This window comes from Orbicella franksi, chromosome 14 (genome assembly GCF_964199315.1).
Source record: "Orbicella franksi chromosome 14, jaOrbFran1.1, whole genome shotgun sequence".
NCBI lineage: Eukaryota > Metazoa > Cnidaria > Anthozoa > Scleractinia > Merulinidae > Orbicella > Orbicella franksi.
In genome coordinates, this window is record NC_138158.1 from 8,444,618 (window position 1) to 8,464,161 (window position 19,544).

General features: G+C 35.4%; 1 protein-coding gene across 9 annotated transcripts in view; it reads left to right on the forward strand.

Moving 5' to 3' along the window:
* Positions 1 to 19,544, forward strand: part of LOC145468446 (3',5'-cyclic-AMP phosphodiesterase 4C-like) — a 51,049-nt gene that overhangs the window by 21,319 nt on the left and 10,186 nt on the right. For 7 of the 9 annotated variants that reach the window (XM_081452168.1, XM_081452170.1, XM_081452167.1 and 4 more), the window contains 8 exons: positions 186 to 313; positions 13,327 to 13,515; positions 14,624 to 14,660; positions 15,353 to 15,417; positions 16,254 to 16,336; positions 16,743 to 16,780; positions 17,433 to 17,622; positions 18,192 to 18,324. In XM_081452168.1, coding sequence (XP_081308294.1) covers positions 228 to 313; positions 13,327 to 13,515; positions 14,624 to 14,660; positions 15,353 to 15,417; positions 16,254 to 16,336; positions 16,743 to 16,780; positions 17,433 to 17,622; positions 18,192 to 18,324 — 821 coding nt within the window. In that variant the 5' untranslated portion in view covers positions 186 to 227. Of the gene's footprint in view, positions 1 to 185; positions 9,690 to 13,326; positions 13,516 to 14,622; positions 14,661 to 15,352; positions 15,422 to 16,253; positions 16,337 to 16,742; positions 16,781 to 17,432; positions 17,623 to 18,191; positions 18,325 to 19,544 lie in introns of those variants that run through there. The other 2 variants (XM_081452172.1, XM_081452173.1) reach the window with 2 other exon arrangements.

Sequence of the window (19,544 nt, forward strand, 5' to 3'; positions counted from 1 at the left end):
GGCGTAAAAGGACAGCTATATCCCTGAGGCATTAACTTTCATCGACAGCGCGGATATCAAATTGACAGGAGAAACTTGTTCGATCATTTGTTCACAACCAGCTGGGAGTACATTGAACATGCTGAATATATCCCGGGGCTTCTTGATACACTTTGTAAACAGACCTCCTTTCTTCTGTTTTGCAGCTAAACTGGACGATTTTACGGAACGTGAGTTCTCTGCCTACCATGTCAGAAACGTGGAAAGCCCAGCGATCTTCTCTTAAAATTTCATTGACAACCGACGATGGTGAAGAGGTGACAGAAGGAGAAAGGTACGCGTGAAATTTTTTGTCTCAATCTTCGCAAACTTCCCGCATATGTATTCAAGGGTTTGTGTATGGGCGGAAACGGATAATTTTGGCTTAATAATAGCCGTAGAAGCCGTGTGCATTTTTAAAACTAGCGTATTTCTGGCGGATGCTCGCAGTTGACTTCATGCAGCTGTTTTTTAACACGGTGTTTTACATAAAGCCGTATCGGATAATTGCCTCAAGCTTTATGAACACACTGTGGGTTTGTTTACTCACTGTCAAAGATAGTTTTTTTGTTTTTGCATCTACCTTTATCCACGAGTTTGCTATTCAATTCCCGAGTGTGACCAGGCGAGACGAACAAGCTTGCGTTTTGTTTTGCTGTGATGAAATTGAAATTACGCGCGGTTTATTGCGAAGTTTTCCTTCTCCATGCATGCATGAAGAGCGGGTTATGCATCTCATTTTCAAGAGCTCGCTACAGGAACAACATCGGCCGTTGTCTGAAGGCTATTTTATAGTCTGTTGATCAAATGAGTGCTCAGGATATTTCAAAGGCGGCAGATATCCTAGTGCCGACGAAAGCGAGATCAATTGGTTACAGTCGAAATTCAATCTTGCACGCGCAAATCGCGAACGAACGGAGATCTCAAGATTTTTCATTGCCGTTTTTTCGCTCGAAATTTGTGATCTCGCAAATGTCGTTATAAATAATTCGGTTGCATTTGACAAGACTTGTTTTTCGTATGAACAGGTGAGGGAAGCTGTCAAAGATTTCTCAATTTCTTTTTGTCTACCACCTACAGTACTTTAGTTTTGGTATTGATTTTCGAAAGGCGTACTTTTCTTTGTTGAAATCTTCTTATAAAACAAATTTCCGATTTCTATAGTCCAATCATATAATTTTCCCGTGAGGATCAATATATGTAAGAGATAATTTCTTCGATGGGGTGTTTTGTGCTTCAAGTAATTTATGCTTTACTTGCAATTTTCCTAAAATTTTGCGCGAGCAAAAGAACCCGGTGCACGATTTTCTTTTATTTTAAAAAGCAATTGTTATAACTCAACAGAAGTGTCTGAAATTCATTTATTGCTTTATGATGGGTTGAATTCAAAGGAAAAGGTTTTGTTTTGGCTGATATTTAGTCTGTTTGAATTCTAAATACATATTTTCAAATTAGATTTTTGTGTTTTTCTGAACTATAGACTGAAATAGATTTAAACCGCTTTTGTGAAAATTCCGAGCTGATTATGCGGTTAAATATGTTATCGTTGATTACGATTTCGCGGCGTAAAGAAGTTTACGACACAACTTACCGGTATTTTGATTATTTAATTTTAAGCGGGGTAGGGTGTGTAATTATTTTAGAGCACAATGGCCATTCGATGCGAATAGTCACTGATGATCTATTTAACACCTGAAAATTTCAGCAGAGATCTTACTTTAAATTCAAAAAAGTGTAAATTTAATCAGTGTTTTCTATTTTTAATTTAAAATATAAATGTTGATCTTTTTTGCTATTGTGCAATGAATGTAATTTAACCATTGGCAACTGAATTGTACACATTTGTTCCTCACAAGTTAATAAGAAATAGAAAAATGGATCTGGAAAATTTTGCTCACTCTTCCAAATAATCTTTCTGGACTAATTGTTCAAGATTTTTTTTTTCATAACATACTGAGAAAGAGATAAGAAATTGAAAATATTGGATGTGGAAAATTTTGTTCACCTTTCTAATCTTTCTTTGTTAATTGTTCAAGAATTTTTCATAAAGTAATGAGAAAGAGATGGTATAAAATCAACATAGAACTTCAGTGCACCTAATAGTTCTGATCTGAGAACAAAATATACCAGCTGAAATTAATACTTGTAGTAAATATTGAAATGGATGCCTGTGTACACACACTGTACATTTAATTATGTTACCAGCAGGCATATGGAATTAATGGTTTTTCAAAGGACTTTTGATAGCGTTAATGAGCTTTAAAGAAGTTACATGTAGCTCTGATAGATAACACAGTCTTTAGTCTATACAATACACCATTGTTTGCAAATTTGGATTATTTGATTTTATCTGTTGATTTACATGCTACATGTACTTTTTGTGAACTAAGACATATGAAATTGTCAGTGTTACAGCTTATTAAAAAGCATTATCATGAACTAACAACTGAAGATACAATGTAGTAGACAAAATGACTGTCTATTAGGACTCTGGTCATTCACTTAATACTCTACTGTGACTAATTATAAACGTAATTATTAAGAAAGGCTGACATTTGATGTTGTTTTAAGTGTTAATAAAATAGCCAGCTGGGTAAAAATGAAAAGGCATTGGTTTGGCATTATTATGAAAGATGTCTGATGTTAATGCAGGGGTTTCAGCAGCATTTTCAAAAGGAGGGCAACTGGTTTCCCCAGGCAGGTGAAAGTATTTAAACTGAGCTTCTGTTAATAAGAAAAACTCTCCTCTAGATGGTCAGATCAGGTGGCTATAATCATCCTCACAGTCAGTCAATTTGCCCAGTGCTCAGCCATTAATTTAAGCCCTGAATATGATACCTCTTCTGGCTGATAAAAAGTAGGCAAATGAGTTATAATGGTACGGCAGGAGTTCCCAACTCCCTGAAAGGGAAACTAAATGAACGAAAATGTTTAAGAAAGGGGGTTTGAAAATTATACTGGGTGGGCTATTTTTTGTCTAACAAGTAAAGTGTGGTACAAAAATGTCTGATTTTGATTTCCGGCTTGTGGGAACCTAAATGAATCTTTAGTTAAATACTTTACTGAATGTATATTACTGTACAGTCACTGAATTCCAAGACAAAACATAATAGATTTAATGTAGTTTCTCATTTACAGTACTTTATGGCTGTACTAACCACCACATTTCAAGACAGCAGGGTGTTACATTAACTTGAAGAAAGGTCAAGGGAAAATGCAAACTATTTGTAATATCAGGGTGTTTGAGATAATTAAGTGGGTTTTTTTAGTAAATGACTGAATAAAATGTGCCCAAAATAATTATCCAGGGAAATGTCTTTTGTTTGAGATAGGAAGAGTTTTTCATTAAGCAAGTTTATGAGCAGAGTTCCACTGCATGTGTTTTAATTGTTATAATACCTTTCCCCCCTTTTCAGATATTTCCCATTGCTTGTGAACATATACAACCAAACTAACCCCAGGAGGGAGTTGCATGTTTAGAATCAGGTTCCCCAGATCACATTTTGGAAATAAAAAGGAATGTAGTCATTTCATGCTTAATCTAGCTTATGATCTTTCACACTTATAACTAGAGGAGAGTAACTCTGCGAGGGTGGGGTATAAATGGCCTAAGGAAAACATTCGTAATTGAGCTGACAAAGATAAAATGTCAAGACTCTGTTGAAAGATATATAGTAAGGAAGCCACTGTGGTTAAATATATCTTTGATCTACCCTCTACTTTGTGCTATAGAATGTTCTATGAGGATGTTAGGAAGACAGTATGGAAAGATTGGATACAAGAGGGCGTATATCTAGTGGGGGTCTTGTAAACAGAATTGTATCTCATTGGTTGAAATATGAGGCTTTAATGAACAGAAGTGAATTATGGCCAGTGGTCATTTTAACTGGTGTATTATGGTATTTTCTGAATAATTATATCTCGCTGCTATATACACTGTACATGGAGGGAGTGAAGATTGGGAGAATCTGAACTTTTCACTTCACATACCTTTTTTCCACCTCTTGGTGCTTTCATCCATTGCAAAATATAATAATATATTGGAAATTTGTCCTGCATTTGTCACCCAGGTGGTACCTTACTTCCAGCTGCCCTCTACTGGATACTAAGTACTGCCTCCCAGAGAGTTTTGCGTCTTGTCCTCCCACTGCCTCCCATCCATGGCTTGGTCTAAATTAAATTAAATTAAATTAAATTAAATTAAATTAAATTATTGTTGAGTTCTCCTCTCATGTGATAAAAGTTATGACGACAATGATGATAATCGTAAAAATTCTATTGTCAAGGTCAGAATTGGTGCGCAATCACAGGTATCCAATGTTAACTTTTTGTTACTGGATACCATTAATTGGATACCTGCATCATTCGCGTGTCAATTATGCGACATACAGTAGGTGCTAACGACGGGTTCATGCATCGCATGCATATAAGGAGTTTTGGGTGCAGTTGAGAGTTGTAAGCTGTGCATGAGAGAAGCTTAAGAATTGCTTGAGGCACAGCTGAGAGCAAGTCTTGCCTCTTGAACACTCTGTACATGTAAGTACATCTAAAACTTGACAGATGTGCATCTAAAAACATGAATCATATTTTTTATAAAATAGCAACTACATACAGTGATATACAGGAGCAAACTGTAGATTACAAAATGGGGCATGTATGTGAAATGGCACTACGGTTAGCCTAGCTAGTGCTCTGGCTGGCCTAAATAGTGCTCTAGTGAGCCTAAATATCACAGACTCAGCAGTGGTTAGCTCTCAGTAATTGTAAGGGTTAACCGTAACAGACACCTCTATCCTCGTATTGATTCTTACTCGTAGTGCCATTCTGTCATTTTGTCGTATCATGTTTTAAGCATGCCCTACAAAATGCACACGGTTCAACTACACTGTAGGTATAAAACCTGAACTGTTGTTTTCCATTTTTGAAACTGATAAAACTACGTATAACAATGTTAACATAGATTTCAGACTTAGGTCTTTAAAGAGAACTCCTAAATGTTAAGAATTTTGATTGAAAAGATATTGTTTTTGTCCTGAATTTACATGTTTACAGCTAAAATATCTGAGACCATAACAGTGTATACACCTTGAAACTGCCTCTCAAACTTGAACTTAATACAAGATCTTGGATTTATCAAAATAAGCCAAGAATAAAATCCTTATGCACAGGTGTGGCTCTTAGAATATTTTAACAGGTTATCATATTTTTTTTATGAATTATATATCCTGATTTGATAAATTTATTTGTATTTCCTTGTATTAATCCATGTATAAAAAGTACTGGGATTGCTGCCAAAATTAACATAGATTTGTTATACACAGCTTGTGGTTCTAGATTTATGCAGAAAGAGAGAGCTACAGTGTAGAAGGTACTTGCTGCTGGGGTGAGAGGTCAAGGATCCCAATATTTTTGTGTCAACCAGAGAAAACTAAGAAACAAAGCAATGTGGGGGGGCATTATTTAGCCACTTTTCTGAACTTATGTTAACTTAAAGAAAAATACTTATTAAAATAATACTGTGCGCTACATTTTACTACATCAATGAGTATGCTGCACTTGGGTTTAGTTTAAATTTTTTAACACTAATGCAGACCTGCTCAGGGACTTTTTGTTATTAAGTCACAAGGGTGTTTATCAATATTGAAACCAAAACTACGCTCGCGTATAAGTGCTCAACTTATTACATTTTGTACATGTTGTTCGTAATACATTACATGTATGTTGTCAATGCATACTGTGTTGTTTTACCAGATACAAGTAGTTGTTATTTGGCTTAATGCCAATGCCTTTGTTAGTTAAAACTGTTGCTTGCTTTTTGCTTATTCAAACCACATTCCTGTGTTGAGTTGTTTTCTTGTGCAGGGGAATATAGTGGTAAAATCTGAGACTCGCAGAGGCGCAAAATCCCCATTTTAAAATCCGAGACTCAACTTTCTTTTTCAAATCTGAGCGCGAGGCACTGTGTTTAAAAAATCTGGGATATTTATGAGCACTGCCAGCAGACATAATACAGCAATTTACAAGGAGAATTTATTCAAGCTCACGTGCTTCAGACATTTCAGAAACTGAAGAGATTGCGATGTTTTGATGTTGAGTTGTGTAGTTGTTGTTTTTTCTCTATGGTTTATTCAGATCAAACTTTTGCTTGGCTTAATAATAATAATAATAAACTTTTAAACAGGATAAACCCATCAGTACTGTTATCAAAGGGGTCCTGTAAAACTTAAAAAGTAAAAATAAATTTCAAAATATGAGATTCTGAGACCGGCTTTATTTTTTTATGAGTTTGAGATTCTGAGACTCTTCAATGGGCAACAAAAGTAGTTGAGACACAGTAACAGTTTTAGAAAATGACGCTTTTGGATATTTAACGTCTTATTCTTATACTCTTTTATTTGCATCTAGCGTTAATTCTCTGATACCCCCGGCCCCCCAAATTCAATGTTGTAGGCGCTGTGGTTTGTGCAGTCTTAGAAATAGAAAAATCAACATTGTTTTGGGGGAAGGGGGAGAAATGTTTCTAAGATGCTCGAAAATCAAATTTTACTATGAAGTGTCTTGACACTTTTGTCGCTCATCATAGTTTGAGATGCTGAGATTTGAGACTCGCTGAAAATTTGCTGGCACCTTTATCATTTTACAAGGACTATTCCATATGCGTACCCTAATCACTTTACATCATATAATTTGGCCGGAAATTAACCTTTGTCAAGTCTGGAAATGTAACAAGCTCATCCATGTTGTTCTGCTTATTAATAATATTATTGTAAATCACACAGGTAATAACACTGTACCTAGATGTTAGTTGACATCTTATTAACTACGTAGCTACAGCTATAAAGGTGATGGTTTTAATTTTCTGAAGATTTGTTGGATTCAAGAGTGTATCTAGTATATATTTTAATTAGTACATTTAATTTTACTGCAGATTGACATTTCATTCATTAATTCTGAGTTATTAGTTGACTCAAAAAGGTTTTCCAGATATTCAGTTTCCTACATTCTTTCATTGTTAGACTTGTATTATAATTAATTTGTACTTTCCTTTAAATGTAGTTAAGTCTAACTAATATACATCTATGCCAACTCTCCTGGATTATCCAGGAGTCTCCCAGATACAAACTGAATCTTCCGGTCTCCCGTACTTGACAATCTTCCAGTTTTTGATTTTTAAGTTGTCATCTCTGATATAGTGTTAAATTGGGAGCTGAGATCCAATCAAAACTGTGTTTAATTGTTTGCAGCTTGTTAATGATCTTGACTGTAAATTAAATTGGCTTGTTATTAGGCGATGGAAATGGAACTGTGCATCACTTTCATGTTGTAGGGAGAGAGACTTTCGCACTGACCCTAAAACCATTTCTGATGATGGCTAAAATTGGGGGAGGGGTGGAGCTGTTAGAGTGTGTGGAGGGCTCTTGATGATAAATTGAATGTGCTGGGAGGTTAAAATGATTTTTGGGAGACATTCACTGTTGATTCCTTTTGTTTTTTTTTTTGGGCGGGGGGCCATAGGTTAACTCTAGATGCTAGTAAATTGTGTCCCTCTTTTTGGGTTGGGGAGGGGGGGGGGGAGACAGAACTAGTAAATTGTGTGTTTTTTGGGGTTGGAGGTGGGGGGGGGGGTAGTTGAAGAGGGTTAGTTAACATTTTAAAAATATTTTTGCAGTTATGTTTGATATATTATTTATCATATATATTTTTACATTTCTTTAGAATGTTATAATGCAAGTTAAGGGTTTTCCTGTTAAAAATCAGTTTATCTGCTTAATATTTTTTTAATTGGGTTAATGAACAGCTTAGTACTACACTTTACAACTATATCATATTTACTGCAAACAATTGGTAAACAAGTTATATTTATTTTTTGCATTATTAACCAGAATTATCTACAAAACAACTCCTGACATGTATCGCTCAAGTTCTCGTCTTATGGGTCCCAAAGCTTAAGATATAATCTTGTGTGATATTTTATGTGTACAATACTAGTTAATCTACTAACAGTGCACTTAATTTGCAATCTTATTTTCGTAGGAAATTTTAGTGGGGTGTTAATTATGTGCAAACTACTTGTTGACTTTACTTCAAATAGGTTTCTGATAACTAAACTGTGAGGTTAATGTGACAATAAATCATCTTAAAACATATTAATTCTTTTTAAACGCATTTGATACTAGCCACTCAAGGATTTGATGAATTGATGTCAATTGTCAAAAAATTTTTAAAAGTTCTTTTTGATTTATCTTAGTTGTTTTTAAAAGTATGGTTCATTTTATTTGAGCTGACCTACAGTACACCATGCCTCTTTTACACTAAATAGAAGATTAGTGATTTTTCCTTTTGTTATTGTAATTGCTGTCCCTATATAACCCCCTTGAGGATTCAAACTGCTTTCTAAACAATAGCTTTTGTGATTAGACCGGTCTTCATCAAAAAGCCAGTTGTTAATTAACAGTCAGGAGCTTTTTACTGGTAAATGTAGAAATATTTTGAGTTTGTTTTTCAAGTGGAAGAAAAATTTAATTGGAAATAGTAAAATCCTGGATTATAAATCAAAAAGCAGGCAGGGTATGTTTTTCTTATTTTTCAGTAGTGTTAATAATTGTTAATTGGCTACCCCATTGATAATTGTATGGCCTTACAATCTTCAATGCTTGTCAGTAATTTGCACTTTGTTGAATGTAAACAATTCACCCTCTTTGGACGTCAAATTTACATACCACCCTTTTGCAGCCCTGCATAACAAGATCTTGAATGAGGCCTCTTTGTTTATAATTACATCCAGTTTGTATGATAACTTGACATTTTCTACCCCAGAAAATTCTTAATATGACAGTTATAATTTTTTTTTTGCTTTTGCCCTGATATTTGTACAATAAAAAGCAACAAAACACCTTTGCATTCCAGCCAATACTCACCAGTTCCTATGGCGCACAAAGTTATAAATTATGCAGGCAGTTGTGTTTGGTTTATGTATGTTACAAGTTGATTGATAACCTCTCAACATTTGCAGCACAACAAGAGTAAATTGGTTTAAAGCGACTACTTGTTTCAGTGTCCTTTTTCATATTGTTTTTCCCTTTGCTTGTTAAATAACCGAGGAGTAGCAAGTTTTCCTCTTAGAGAGAGAAAATTAACTATATAATAAATTGTATTTTTCCATGCAAATTTTTTACAGTAGTCGATCAATAAAATTTTACATTATTGAGAACATTTTTGTGTTCAATAAAAGACGTTGTTTGAATTTTGTGGGCTCCAGTAGAAGCTAGGCCGTGATACATTTTTGACATTAGAATAATAATAATAGTAATATTAATAATTCGAGGTAATTTATGCAAGACTGGAGGCTTGGACCTCAAACACAGCTGGCTTAGTATTATTTAAAACAATAGGCCATGCCCATATATGGAGTCCTCTCTAGTTCTACCTTGATATATTATCCTGAAAGCAAAATATTCAAGCAAAAATAGGTCCAGAATGGGTTTTATAGGAATTACTCGACTCCATCCTTTGTAGAACTGTAGAAGGGCAATGTGAAAGCAAAATGTTCAATGGAAAATCTTGTAGGATTTGTCATGGGAGTGAAAAACAACTTCAACACCTGGTCCGATGCTAATACAAGAATACAGAAATATGGGAACTGTGGGTTCAAAAAAGCAGTCCTCAACATGGTATTATCACTTATATTCTTCTGTTGCTCTATCATTACTTTTCCTTTCTGATTGTTCTGTAGTTAGAAGATTTATTTTATCTGAAAGATGTGTCCATTCAAATAGGAATAACCTGCCTAATGCAGTGAAATTTTTTTGAAACCTCAACGAATTGTGTGTGTATTTAGATGAATGTTCCTTACTAAACATGGCTGACAATCCAGAGAAATTGTGTGTTACCTCCAGTGGGGTTGTAATTTCACTAGGTTCAATTCCTCTAATTAGATACTGAAGCATTTTATCCCAAGACTGGTGGTATCACTAAATCAAAGTATTCTGTGCCTAAAACATTGGTAGTATTTCTTGAGAAATAGGTTATGTGCAATTATAACAGTTAAATTGAATCTGTTGTGAGTGTTGCCTTGTGAGATGAAGTTATCAAGGCCAACCACAAGACTAAAAAGCTTCTTGAGTATTCTCCAAACCTTTTGCTGTAAAGCAGAGTGATTTATGCTTAAAATCTCTGTGGATGTTGAAGATAGATCAGTGTGACAAGAAAATTTCATGTTGCAAGTACATCTACATAATTATGTAAAATACGTTGTGAAAACCTCGGATCATCTATATACCAGTATTGCATGCTAGCTTGGCCCAAAACCTTTTGCTTGTGATAATTTTTATATGGATTTACTCTAGCAGTGTTTTTGAACTGTGATTGTTTTGCCTCACTGAACACAGTGAAAAATAGCAATTGCTGTTGCTTGAAAAACGGCCTTGACCATGATTTCTGTTTTTAGAATTTGCATTTTGCAACAAGATTCATCTTTGCTGGGTTTAGTGTGATGTTAGTGAAAGCTCTTTGCCCAGTTTTGACAATGTCTTCTTTTTGTACATTGCAATGGGTTCTTATTTCAATTTGTTATTTGGTGTGCTACAGACTTTATACAGCACTGTTTACTGTAAATGAACATTCACAAGGCTCTGTAGAGGTCATACCTATTGTCTGAAATTTAATACCAAAATATGAAAAGTATTTCATCTGGAAACTGAGAGAGTATTCTGAAAATGTTTTGTCAAAATCTTGCTCAGTGGGAAGAAAGATGTGATGTTAGTAACAACATTAGATCCATTTATATGCTTGTGCATAGTAATTTTATTTTCCAATTGATTTATCCACCTTTCTACACCAAGACTTTAAACCATTTAAAATCAGTAACAATGATTGATGAAGCAGTGTGATAAAGCTTGGCTCAAGTTTGTAATCAAGCATTTTATCCACAGTGTTAGTAATAACTTTCTATAGATTTTATCTATTTTTTCACTGCTAAGACATGCATGTATAGATCTGTTGGTTCATGTTGTGTGTTGAGAAGCACTCAAATTTTCTTCATTGTTTCATGAGCAATAATATTTTCTGGTAAATTTATCATTTCATACACATACGTATGCAATAGTGTTTATTTTAGTAATGTTAAAAAATAAGTCACCAGAAATGCTTGCTTTTTTGACATAACCTTAAGTTGTGACTGCCTTGATTCTGCTTGCGAGATTGATGATTCAGCCCTAAATATAAATGTGGATTTCGTAACATCTGATGTAATTTGTCATAAGCTTTACATCAGTACTTTTCACATCCTGTTTTAGAAACATTTGCATTTTACTGTTGCATCAAGTTTCAAATTTGAGATGATCAATGACTTTTATCTAATTTTCTACCATTTTCAACAGCTGTACACATGCTCATGCCTGTACAAATGTATGTTATGTTATGTTATGCAGTCTAGACTACTCCACCTATTTCAAGCATTAACTGTAAACTTTCAAGTTACTGTACACATCTGGTTTTAGTGAACAGCTTCTGCCTTATATTGTTCAAATGTGAATCAAATTTATGCAATCCTTTCTCATGCCTTGATATTTTGTGAAGGATTAAGATAAGGGCAATATTCAAATGTACACAAAGGACATGTTTAGTTTTCTTTTTGTTAAACCCTGATTTGAACAGGTTCATGTATAAAATGCATTTGTCACTGTTGATAGCAAAGAAGGTGTTTCCACAGGGTAATATTTTACTAGCAACATTTAATATTATACTGGTCAAATTATACTATTTATGCATGAGTACAGGAAGCTTAGTATGTATTTTGTGATCAAAGCATTTCTTCTTTGCAATAAATATACTTTAGGCTGTATACATTACATGTGAAATACACTAAATTTACAAGTGTTCTACTTCTAATATACATCTACATGCATGTATTTGCCACAGTACATGTAAGTCCAATGCAGTAAAACTACGGGTTAGCTCAAGGAAGTCTTTATTTAACAGGAAATATTAATTATTTGTCAGGTTAATATCAGCGCCTTTTTTTCACGATGTGAATTGTATACTCAGCAGATTACAGAATGCAAATAGAAGTGAACTTACAGGCACATGTATATATGTTCACTGTGTTTGGTAAATTGCTTGTTACAAATACCAAGTATCAGGTATCAAATAATTTTGTATGATCAGGGCCAAGCTATCCTTATTACCTGCAATAACACCTGGCAGTCTACACTGTATTTGTAGTTAGGTGTTAAAAATTATTCTGTTCTCTTTCATTTCTGTAGCATTTTGTGGGGCGCATTTTATGTACTTTAACTGATATGGACCCCGCAAACAAGTGAAAATTAAACTGAATTAATGCACATTTGAAATGTGGGTTGCAGTCTATGCAAATTCTAGGAGGTCATGAATGGTGTGTGCTTTACCAAATTGTTTCAGGCCACAGAATCTCAACATTTAGATTCAAGTCTCTCTGCTGTGGTGTGGTCAATCATGATAATAAAGGTTGCAGTCTCAATCAGTGAGAAAAAAATTTACAAATGGAACCTTTAAATCTGAGAAGGAGGGGCTGTGTCGTGGCAATTTTTTTTTACACTGCATCGTCTTGGAATTTTGAGAATCAGAGAAAATAGAGAGTTATGATGGTAGCTTACAAGCCTTTGATTGTATTTTTATTTATTATACAGTTGACTTCTTCAGAATTTGCACACATCTTTTATACATAACTGCAGTCTATGCTTTTTTCCTTGCTCTGCGAACACTTCCTTTGTAGGAAACACAACTTGGCTCTAACAGTGGATACCTATTAAAGATTAAGTGTTGCTATTAGTATACTGGTTATACATGTAATGATATGTGCATGCTATGATCAAAATTTGTTTTTATTACGTAACTTCTCAAAACAGTCATTGATTTTTGTTCTCTTTTGTCTCATGATATTTCTTATTGTCATCTAAAACTGGTTTTATAAAAAAGTTTCACTAAAACCAAAACACAAATTTAAAGCACAATAATTATAAAACATGAAAGTGGACATTGTAACTAAAAGTATGTGACTATGTAAAAGAAATCTCAAATTTATTTTTAAGGGGCGTAAATTTAGCGTAAATTTTTTAAGTTTGCTATCTTTAATTCATGTTAAATCTTCTCCATCCTGTACCATCTTTGTTCCTGTATGGTTTATCACTACCTGTTTAGTGTTTCTCTATATTAGCAACCTGCTATTTTCAGGTTTCCCTCAATTTAAGGTTATTTTATATGTGGCCAAAGTAGCTCTAAACTGTTGTGACTGAACTCCTTTAATAGTCATGGTTTGTTTTTGTGTGACAGCTTTCCAAGGAAACGTGAGCGAACAAAGTTTTCATCTCAAGGAGAAGACTCTGTTGAGCGATCCGATGGAGACAGGCTCACCCTTCCAGTTCCCACACAGCGACGAGAGTCATTCCTTTACAAATCAGACAGTGAATTTGAATTGGCATCCAAATGTGTCACGTCAAGGCATCATTCTTTCAGTGAGGGGTGAGTAGATATCTTTGTCTCTACAAGTTACCTGTCCTTAGGCTCCTAGAAGCTGTCAGATTCAAAATTCAGTTATTTTTTAATTAAATTGTACTTACGAGTATGCCAACATTTCATATGGGAATCCTTGAATTGATTACATGTACTGTACATGTAGTTTTCTTCACTGATACGTTACTTACAACAAATTTCAAAGGATTTAAGACAAAAAAGTGTCCAAAATTAAATCCATCCAAAATTTTTAGGTGTCCAAAATTTTAAACATCCAAAGTTAATTTATAGTACAACTTTTAAATAGCTCCAAAGCTGCTAGTTTCCTTTGTGGAGCGAACTCTAATTGAAACACTGCTTGAGACACATAACAGCTTGATAGAATTTTTCTTACTTTCCCATCAATGTACATGTAAATGTATCTGTAAAACCTTGAGGGTGCTGTAAAACTGTCATTTTCACAGATGTTGTTTCAGTCTAAAATGTGTTTTGTAGGCGTAAATTTTTTTGCGAGTAATGTAAGTGTACACTGTAGAGTATGGTTGCTGATGTGTTGCTTTTGAAAGGAAAATTAATTATTATTCTTGATTTTTTTGTTAAGAATGCACATAATATGGGTTTTGGACTGTTAACCATTAGAATTGTCTTCTAAAACAGGCAGACAACTTGCTCTTTCATTGTATGAGTTAGCTAACAACTTTCTTTGCATGCTGGTTATTACAGTATGTTAACATCGTACTGACACTGATACCTCCATTCCTCAGAGCTGCCAGGTTCAGTTCCTCACAAGAAAACCTTACACTGTAGGGTGGCTTCATTAAATTGTGTTACATTCTAACCTTGATATAATAAGCTTAATATTAACAAAAAGGAGATATCTATGTTTCCATCTAACAGTTTAATTTTGTTTTGTTTATGTAAAAACCACAAAGCAAAAACATTCACATTGATACAACATGTTAAAATATCTAATAACACCTTTATTATGCTATCTTTTTGTTTCTTGAAATCTACATTTTGAGATATCTTTTGCATTAATTGTTACAGTGTGTGGTGTTAAATGTTGCCTTCAAAAGAATAATAATTATTAATAACATGTGTATCTTTTGCTCTTCAGAACCCGAGTAGAAGAGTTAGTCACTCCTTTTGCTCAGGTTTGTCTTTCTTTTCTTTTTGAAACTGTGATATTAATTAGCTAAAAGTCAATGGAAACATTTTGTGAAGGGAGGGTTATTTTTCATGCTTTGTAAAAGGCTGAAAAACAGAGAGCACTTTATGAACGTGCTTGGATTTGAGTGGTGACACACTTGGGTTTTATACAGCAAAATGAAGAGTACAACATGAAAGTGGGTAACTGAAACCACTGACCCCCGATCTGCGGACCTCACACTGTAGACTGGTTCCACGGACTGCCCTACGGACCATTCCAGTGACTACCCCTACGAACCCCCTATATGGACCACCACAAAAATACATTTAGCATAAAAATGATAAGTAAAGATTTCAATTATGGGTCATCTAATAGATCACTTATGTCAGTGAAATTGTATTTCTCTCTTTCTCCAGTAAAGAAAACAAAAAACAAAAAAGTGTTTGAAAGACAATGGGTTCATGAGAGATTGATGAAGCATCTTGCTCATCAGCTTTAACAGCACTTCTTGTTTGCAAGGAAAACATGGAACCTAATGAAAAAGACTCCTGTAGGACATGATGTTCAGAAAAGTTGACCAACCCCTCAAAAATGTAATGGTTTATCCTCTACGGAAATATTGTTGTTATAAACAGTTTACATGAAATTTGTGTTCTACATGTATCTTAATGGTATGCTTGTCTTGTTTCTTTTCAGATTCTCTCAAGTTTGAGAAATGTTAGAAACAATTTTATGTCACTGACCAATGCTAAAAAAGAAAAGTAAGTTTTATGTCGATGTTTTAAGAAAGCCATCAGTAATGGTGTATCTAAGTTTGTCATTTGCAATCTGTATCAATCATTATGATCTGTGCTTGTTGTTGTTTCGCTGTTACCCCTTTGGTGTTTCAATAGTCCGGGCACATGCAGGAGTTTCATTAATGGGCAAGGGCAACTGGTTTTCACAGGCAGGCAAAACGTTTTGAACCGAACTTCTTAACTCTAGGAAAAACTTTCGTCTAGATGGTCAAACCAGGCGGGCAAAATCGTCATCACAGCCAGTCAATTTGCTCAGTTCCTGGCCCTTAATGGAACCCCTGACATATTAGTAAATTAGGCTGTATATAATTTTTTGTTGATGATTAAGGAATGAATCAAGTTGTTCAAGTGTAGAGTGCCTCACTTACACTGTACATAAGGCTTGTACTATACTTAAAATTAAGAGAGGCATAGCGGCCTTATGGTTAGTGTGCTTGTCTCTGGATCTAGCTGTCCGGGTTTGAGCCCTGGCTGGGGACATTGCGTTGTGTTCTCAGGCAAGACTCTTAACCCTCGCAGTGCCCTTCCCCACCCAGGTGTTTAAATGGTTACTGGTAACGTAATCTTGGGAGTAACCCTGCGATGGACTAGCATCCCATCCAGGGGAGGGTTGGAATATTCTTAGTTGCTTCATGCTACTGAAACTGGGACAAGTTCAGGCCTGATGGGCCACTTGGCTCATATGCAGACTTAACTTATACCTTAAATTTCCATGATGAATTCATGAATAAATCTTTGAATGAATTCTCGAATAACTTTCTGAATCAAATTAAGAATACTATTGTTTGTCTTCATTTCAGAAGGAGAGGATCTGTAGGGTCGCACATTCTACGAAACAACAATTTAGCACAAGATACGCTAAATGGTTCTGGAATGTCATCAGGTATTGACAGTACAAGCTCATTCCATAACAATCTGTTCTGTTCATTCACTTGTTTAAGTATTGAGGAGGTGATGGTGGGTGCATGGAAGATAACATAAATGAAAACAACGTAATTTATATCTCCAAAAAATATCCCCAAAACATTGATATCCCCAGACCCAAATATGAAATGTGCTTGCAACAAAGGCACTCTTGTTCATGTTTTTTTGTTTCCCTTTTTGGAGAGAACACATTCAGGTCAAATGCCTTATTTTTTCTGACAAAATAATCTTCACAGACCGTTTTACAAATTTTGATTCAGTGGATTAAATAACTGACTTGCATCTACTGTAGCTGACTTTGTTAGAATGTCACAGCATTTCCCATGTACCTGGTCTAATAGAGAAAAAAAATTTTCCTTTTCAAGGTTCTCTTCATTTACCAAGAGATGAGGGCTATCAAAAGGTAACACGTTTACTAGATATTACGTGAACAGTTTCCTTGAGAAATTATCTCCTTTTACATTACATTCAGTATTTTTTTTCCCTACAATATCTTGTCACTGTAAATGACATGACAGGTACTTTTACATAGTTGTAGCCTTGTGATTTCTGTGTTAGATTGTTAATCAGTTGTTATCTGGTGTTCAAGGGAGAGGGGAGAATGGGTGGGTGGGAGGGATGTAGACATCCATATGGGGATACCTCCTGTGAAGTGAAGCTTCCCATTTAATTTTACACTTACACATCCCATAATTGGACATGTGTACCATCCACAATATGACACCTCCACCTCAGCATTGTTGTAATCTCTGCTTAACTAAAGATTTCACTAAAAGATTTGAGCTCTGGCTGGAGTTATTGCACCATGTTCTCTCCACTGGGTGTATAAATGGGTACTAGTGAATTTAATGCTGGGGTGTAACCCTGGGATGGATTAGCAACCCATCCAGGGGGGAGTAGAGTTACTCCTAGTCACTTCATCCTACAGAAACTGGGATAAGCTGCAGCTGTATAGACCACTTGGCCGAAAACAGACTTTACTTTTGCCTTTAGCTAAAGATCTTTTTGTACATGTCTTTGTTCTATTTACTGATGTTATTTTATGCTTCTTTTAGTTGGCTAACAATACCCTTGATGAGCTGGACTGGGTATTGTATCAACTGGAGACACTACAGACGCATACATCTGTCAGTGAAATGGCATCCAATAAATTTAAGAGATTATTAAATAGAGAACTTAAAGACTTTTCTGAGAGCAATCAGTCTGGAAATCAAGTGTCTGCCTGGGTATATAACACTTTCACAGGTAACTGCAATATGTATAAGCTACTTTGTTCAAAATCTCAGTTCATATTAGCAACTACTATACTGCTCCTTGAATACTGACACACTGACGTGAAATACATTGGTCTATGTGGCATATCCAAAGCTCTAGTTTTAGTGCATGTATTTGTGACTTTTTGAGATAGTCAATAATATACATGTGTTAGAGAAGAGAACATTTTACCTCTGGTTGTCATCCATGTCTAAAGAAGATTTGCACTTAGTTGTTCTAATGACAAATTAGTTAATCTGAGATTAAGTGTGAATTTTGATATCAGTTTTGTAACTTTTTGGTTTGGTTTTCTGTTTATAGTTTTTTCTTCAAGCTTTTTCCTTGATCAGTGTCAAACTACGGAACACATACATGTACATGTAATGATTTTCATATATTAACCAAAATTGAAACCTTGATCAGCTTTGAACAAGCAAGTGTTGTGCTTACATGTATTCTTCTTCGTGTCACGTAGCTGTTGATTTTATTTGTTCTGTACATCTACAGTATCTGCTTGATTTGTTGATGTTGCAATGACAAATCTTTTTTTTTTTTTGCAGACAAACAGCTGGAGGTTGACACAGTCGCTGGTACTAAATCAAAAAGAGAGGGAATTCGGGCAAGATCACGGTCCATGGTAAATGGTGTTCGAAAACTAACTAGGCTACACAGCTTTAGTGGGTCTGTACCAAGGTAGGCACCAGTCAATACTAAAATATAACAGTGTTTTCATACATGCAGTATAAAAAGAACAAAACCAAATAATAGGCTATTTTAGAGTTACCGTGTGCCTCTGTTTTAAAACGAGTCCGCATGCAAAGCCTTGCATATGACGATGGGTTTGATTTGCATGGAAACGAACCTCTAGGTGAAACACAGTTTCGTATGAATGGTTTTGCACAAAGACTCATTTTGACACAGAGGGAAAAGGCAACTCAGAAATACGTGTAGCCCATTCATATGAAGCAAGCCAAACCCTTTTTCTTAGTGTGTTCTTAAGTGGTCAATACTTTCAATTTGAGCCTCTGAAGTTGTTATGGTTTTTAAATCACAAACTACTTCAAAGCTGAAGGATTTACTTGATTCAATTGCTTAGCACAAAGTACGCCTATATGCACTTGTCAAGCTTGTCCTGTACTCACCACTTGTATGTTAATAATAAAATTTACCGTCATTTGAAAAGAAGACTTATCAGATGAGAGTGCATACATGTACATGATACTGGTGGACCTTTTCTGCTGGCAGTTATTTTTGTATGACTGACTCATTGACTGACTGACTGACTGACTGACTCATTGACTGACTGACTGACTGACTGACTCATTGACTGACTGACTGACTGACTGACTCATTGACTGACTGACTGACTGACTGACTGACTCATTGACTGACTGACTGACTGACTCATTGACTGACTGACTGACTGACTGACTGACTCATTGACTGACTGACTGACTGACTCATTGACTGACTCATTGACTGACTGACTGACTGACTGACTCATTGACTGACCGACCGACTGACTGACTGACAACTGACTGACTCATTGACTGACTGACTGACTGACTGACTCATTGACTGACTGACTGACTGACTGACTGACTCATTGACTGACTGACTGACTGACTCATTGACTGACTCATTGACTGACTGACTGACTGACTGACTCATTGACTGACCGACCGACTGACTGACTGACAACTGACTGACTCATTGACTGACTGACTGACTGACTGACTCATTGACTGACTGACTGACTGACTGACTGACTCATTGACTGACTGACTGACTGACTGGCTGACTGACTGACTGACTGACTGACTGACTGGCTGACTGACTGACTGACTGACTGATTGGTTGATTGACTGATTGACTGATTGATTGACTGACTGACTGATTGACTGACTGACCTC